At 45.8% G+C, this 5,838-nt stretch overlaps 1 protein-coding gene across 1 annotated transcript in view; it reads left to right on the forward strand.

Moving 5' to 3' along the window:
- Positions 1-5,838, forward strand: part of ARHGAP10 (Rho GTPase activating protein 10) — a 293,594-nt gene that overhangs the window by 259,181 nt on the left and 28,575 nt on the right. The window contains exon 23 of the mRNA XM_023513448.1: positions 3,136-3,295. Coding sequence (XP_023369216.1) covers positions 3,136-3,295 — 160 coding nt within the window. The remainder of the gene's footprint in view (positions 1-3,135; positions 3,296-5,838) is intronic.

Here is a 5,838-nt window from a genome sequence, read left to right on the forward strand (position 1 = left end):
TTTGAGACAGAGCCTCAAGCTGTCTCCCTGGGTGGAGTGCTGTGGCATCACAGATTACAGCAACCTCCAACTCCTGGGCTCAAGGGAGTCTCCTGCCTCAGCCTCCCAAGTAGCTGGGACCACAGGCGCCCACCACAGTGCCTGGCTATTTTTTGGTTGCAGCTGTCGTCGTTTGGCGGGCTGGGCTGGATTCAAACCCACCACCTTAGGTGTATATGGCTGGCGCCTTAGCCACTTGAGCCACAGGTGCTGAGCTGAAAAGCAGTAATTTTAATTTTTGGTGAACTAAGTTTCAGAGATGGTTATAAGGATTTAGTGTTTATGTACCTGATGTTTATTCTCCCTCAAGTTTAGTGATTCTCTTAAATAGATAAGTTCATTCCTGAACAGTGAAGGAGAAAGGAAGGTGGGGTGAGGCGCCCCTTCATTTGATCAGTCTGCACATCCATTCTCTTCTCCCGGTATTCCTTTCATGTAAGGGTTCGGATCACCACTCTTTGGCAGGAAGGAAGAGAGAACTCTCGTAATAGAATGTGATTTAATATGTTGAATGACAGTTTAGGCTGTGTCAGTCTGGTTGGGAAAAGGATTAGAGGCGATGTAAATGAGCTGCTGTATCTGGTTGTAAAAACATTTCAGGCATCTTTTGAAAAGTAATGTTAGACCCTGGTCTCCAGTTCCCCGAAGTTGCTTCTCATTGGCGGGTTTCTCCCAGTGGGGGTGAGTCAGGGAATCAGCTGGTCCCAGACTCTCATTTGCTGCCTCACCGAGTCCTGCCCAGCCTGCAAGGGCACGGGGCTCAGAGAAGAGGGGGAGGATCGGCCTCCTGAAGCCAGGGCGCTGCTGGCGTGGGACTCCCTGGCGTGGGGATCCTGTCCTGCTTCAGAACTACTTCCGGCTGAGCACTGACACCAGCTCTCACGTAGGCCAGCGTTCAGGGTTTAGTCCGTGCTGGGCTTACATTGAAGGGAGCCTCTGGTCATGATGATTGAGGGGCTTGGGGGAGGCCTGAGCCATCTGGAGTTCTAGCCCCTCGTTCCCTTGGGTTCATGTACAGGATAGAACTGCGTGGAGTTGAGCGCTCCAGGCACAAGGGAGAAGGAGAAGCAGCTCTTGTTTCAAAGTGGACTGTGTCCCAGAAAGAAAATAAAAGGAAATCATAGCAGTGGTCTATCAGCGGGTTTGGGTCTATCAGCCTGAAAATTGGCCCTTCTACTGGGGCTGAATTTCTCCAGTTATCTACATGCTTTTGTGGTAAGGGCTGTGGAAAAAGTAGCTTTACAGAAAGAGTGATCATGAAGTCTTCAGACTTTACAGCACTCAGACCATGGAGACCTGCAGCCCAGAGGGCTCCTTTCTCGTGCCACCGTCTCCCCCCATCGCCCCTCTGCAACCTGAAAGAAAGCTCAGAAACCTCCCCTGCCAGAACAGTCTGCCGGCCTCATCCCAGTGTCTCCCTTAACCGGCCTCATCCCAGTGTCTCCCTTAACTGCCTTCCCAAGTTGTTCCTCCTTTCAGCCGCCACCGCCATTCCCAGCTCTTTCTTCACCGAATGCTGCTGTTCCAGATCCCCATTTCTGAGATTCTCTCGCAGCTTTAGTTGTAGGCTGAGTCAGGGGTCAATTAAGAATAATTTTGTACTGTCAATTTTCAACATCAGCATCTTTGGGATCTTAAGAAGAGTCTGGAATTTTCTCTTCTGCATCATTTTCAGGAGCACTGAATCCATCTGAAGCGGTTTGCTTAGTTCCTTGCTGTTCCTGGCATTCGTGCATACGCTGTTTCTAGGTCTTAGGACTAAACGTGAAGGTTTGTTTATTCTGCTGGAGGCTGCTGGCGGCTGAGCTGAGGTTGTGGGCCTCCACCTCTATAGCATTTGCTTCTGTGGCAGGTGACCGCTGCTATGCCCATCACCTATGAGATCAATGCTGAGTTAGTGTCATCTTCACAAAAACCCACTGCCTCTGCAGGATACCCCAGAGCAGTTAATATTTGATGAGGACTGTGGATTGGGCTGACAGGCCGGGCTCAGAGGGGTGCAGTGCAGGTGCATTTTATGGTAGCTGGGAGACCGTGAGAGCATGAAGACCTTTTCAGGGAAACAGATGTGCTTTCTTTTCCATCTTCTGTGTTTTCTACCTAAACCCATAATGTGCACAAATGACACTAAATACATTCACTAAAGTGGTCCTCTGTGAATGTATATGCCACACAACTCGTTTAGGAAATGCCTTCAGTTGGGGTTTATTTATTCATTTAGAGACAGAGTCTCACTAGGTTGCCCTCGGTAGAGTGCCATGGAGTCAAGCTCACAGCAATCTCAAACTCTAGGGCTAAAGCAATTCTTTTGCATCAGCTTCCCAAGTAGCTGGAACTACAGGTGCTTGCCACCATGCCCAGCTATTTTTGTTTTGCAGTTGTCATTGTTGTTTAGCTGGCCTGGGCCAGGTTCGAACCTGCCAGCCTTGGTGTATGTGGCTGTTGCCGTAACCACTGTGCTACAGTGCCAAGCCTTCAATTGGGGTTTAAATCCATCCTGTGCAGACACTGCTGGGTCCTGACTGGCATCCTCCCTGATGTGCACAGGGAGATGGAATATCTCTGTGTCTGGGATTTTAATACCGGACTATTAGAAGTTCTAATATAAGGTACTAGCTCAGAAGACGTGGTTCCCTTAGAGTTGTCTAATCTATCATGCACTAAGTGGTAGCTAAGAACAGTTTACAGAGCCAAGTGCCTGGAAGGTGAGGGGTTGGACCCTGCAGGGCTGGTGCTGCTCTGAGCTGGACGCTACTGGTTTGCTCCTGACTTCTTATGGATTAGGAAGGTGTGGTGGCTGCCGTCAAAGTATTCACCTTCCACTTGATCTGATTTTGATTATTATGCTTTCTTGTGGGGGAAAATACTCTTCACCATGTATTAGCTGTGGTCTCCTGTAAGCATCTTTGGTTAAAAAACAAAACAAAACAACACCCTGCATCTTTTAAGACAGGACACTCAGAAACTCAGGCTGAATTGTAAATGTGATTTTGGATATATATTTTGATTGACTAATCAAGTAATGCTGTGTCATCATTAGTGGTTAGTTTTTCTTCTCTGTTTGTTTGAACTTTGATCTTTCTCCCACCACCCCAGGTGACAGTTCCAACCCCCCTAAGGAGGACACCCCTTCCAGCAGCGTGGACTCACTGCCCTCCCCATCTCCCACGACAGTAGCTGTGCATGGGCTTCCTGGACCAGACAAAAATCACCTTCTGGCGGATGGAGGGAGCTGTGGGGACTGGGGATCCCCCAGGTAAGTACCTGTGCTTCTGTGTGGCACTTCTGTGGTCAAGAGGCCATGACTTCATTTTGAAGTTTCATGAGGTATATGGTCAATGATGCCGAAGCTGATAGATTCAAGACTCATGTTGTCTAATCAGTGGGGCCTCCAAAGAGAGAAGGATCCAGAAAGAAAGCCTTTCTTCAGTGGTGTGTCTGTGTTCCCGTTATGGGTGGGGCAGGTAGGTGCCACTTCAAATCCCATCTTAGTTCAGTTCGTGGCAGTTTGGTGTTGTGCAAAGGACATTTGTTACTGTCCCAACCAGGATGTTTTCCCAGTAGTTATGCAAACTTTTTCAGGATATGATAATGCATGCACTGTGATGGATAGACTCTTGATGCTGTCTGTAGAATGATGCTCTAATTAGATGAACTTTTGAGAGCTTTATTCCTAGCATTCTGCTTTCCAGCGTAGCACAGCACATGGTCGAGACTTGATGGTGTGTCTTATTATACCTTCTCAGTCTGGTTTAGTGCCAGATACGTGTAAATCAGCTCGTGTATATTAGGAGAGATAATAGTAATGCAAACAAAAATACCTTGAACTTGTTTAACTACGTGAGGGCTCGTCAGGCCGTGTTGATCGAGGCTGTGGAGTAAAGGCAGAATGGTGGTGGTGTGAGACATCAAAAGGGCATCATCACTTTTCAAACGTGTGCTCAGAGAAGAGAAAACACCACTAATAATTACCAGGCATTACTTGATTAGTCAATCAAATTACATCCAAAAATACATTTATAATTTATTCAGAGTCTATTAAAAAATTTTTTAAAGCCAAACTTGCTTAAAATAAATTATAGATAATGATGTCATCTGACCCTAGCTGGGCATTCTTGGGACTTTAAATGGATTAGAAAGTGTTCCTCAGATTACTTGGCTTTTTATAGTCACTGCTGGATCCACATGAAATCATTATGAACTTATTAAGTATTAAGAGAGGCTAGGAGACACTCGGTATGCTAACATTTTGGGGTGACTTGAAGACTTTGCAGATCTAACTGAAACTCCAAGCGTGGAAACATACTCTCCAGATGAGATTTTCTTCCCCCAGCCCTGTCGTGTATCCATATTTTATCTGCTGAAGTTATACAATACATTATAGGTTTAAATTACATATTACTTAAATATGCTTGTCACCTTTATTGTTCTTTTTCCACAGTAAAAATTCTCTTTAACTTGAGCACTATAGGCAACAATAACCGTAGTTACAGAGGAACCCAGAATCTGTAATCCTGGTTATACTCAGGGTGGAATTTAGCCAGCGTTTGTGTATTTTAGTGAAAACCAGATCCCCGATTATTCCTTCCCGTCAGTGTAGGTCACGGTCATGGGCAGCAGTTGTGTCCGCATCTTTCCTTCACAGTGGGTCTGTAGGAAAGTGACATTATGAGTACAGCCAGTGCTCAAGTCACAAAACATCTGTGCCTAAAACAAGAAGAGCTTGATGTTTTTGGTTATAGATCAAATAAGGAGTGAATCCCCCAGCTTCCTATTCATACAAACTTTAAAATGTCATGAAAAGCACTCTATAGTTGAAGCAAGTCTGGAAAGGAGATTTTTGTTACAATGGAGACTTTCTCTTACTTCAAGAATTTGGTTTTTTTTTTTTTTGCAGTTTTTGGCTAGGGCTGGGTTTGAACCCACCACGTCCAGCATATGGGGCCAGCGCCCTACTCCTTTGAGCCACAGGTGCCACCCTGATTTTCTTTTTGGAATTTGATTTTTTTTTATTTTCAATGGATGAAATGTGTCTGTGTTTCTTGTAGTATACACTAGAATGTTTTCTTAGATCTTTTAAGGGGTTTATTTGTGAGAGCCATCAGTCCAGATTTATCACTGTGTTTGGAAGTTTGTATGTAGATGGGTGCTCCTCAAACCCCGAGCACATATCAGAATCACCTGTGGGGCCCCACTCCAGATATGATTCAGCAGGTCTGAGTAGGTGCCTAAGAGTTTGCATTTCTAACCAGTCCCCATGTGATGCTTGGGGAGCCCTGATAAAGAGACTGTCTTCTGCTCCCTCAGGGTCCTCAGCATGTGTTCATGGTAAACTGCTTCTCTGAAGAGTGAAATTAGGATACACAGTTCCTCTCCTTGCTGGGTTTTTTTGTTTGTTTTTGTTTGTTTTTTGTTTTTAAGAGACACAGTCCCCATTATGTCTCCCTCGGTAGAGTGCTATGGCATTACTGCTAAAAGCAGCCTCCGACTCTTGGGCTTAAGCGATTCTCTTGCCTCAGCTGGTACTACAGGCACCCCCCACAACATCTGGCTATTTTTTGGTTGCATTGTCGTTGCTATTTAGCAGACCTGGCCTGGGCTTGAACCTGCCAGCTTCGGTGTATGTAGCCAGTGCCCTACTCACTGAGCTGTGGGTGCCCAACCTCCTTGCTGTTGTCTTTTAAAACATCTTTCTAGGGTAGTGTGCTTGCCCCCTTCTACAAGCCTTTGTGTACTTCCCACATTCTTTAGTTCCCTCGGTCTGATGTATCTCTCTTGCTTTTTATTTTTTCTTGAGGC

Source organism: Otolemur garnettii, unplaced genomic scaffold, assembly GCF_000181295.1.
Source record: "Otolemur garnettii isolate 467f Iridium unplaced genomic scaffold, OtoGar3 scaffold00041, whole genome shotgun sequence".
Taxonomy (NCBI): Eukaryota; Metazoa; Chordata; class Mammalia; order Primates; family Galagidae; genus Otolemur; species Otolemur garnettii.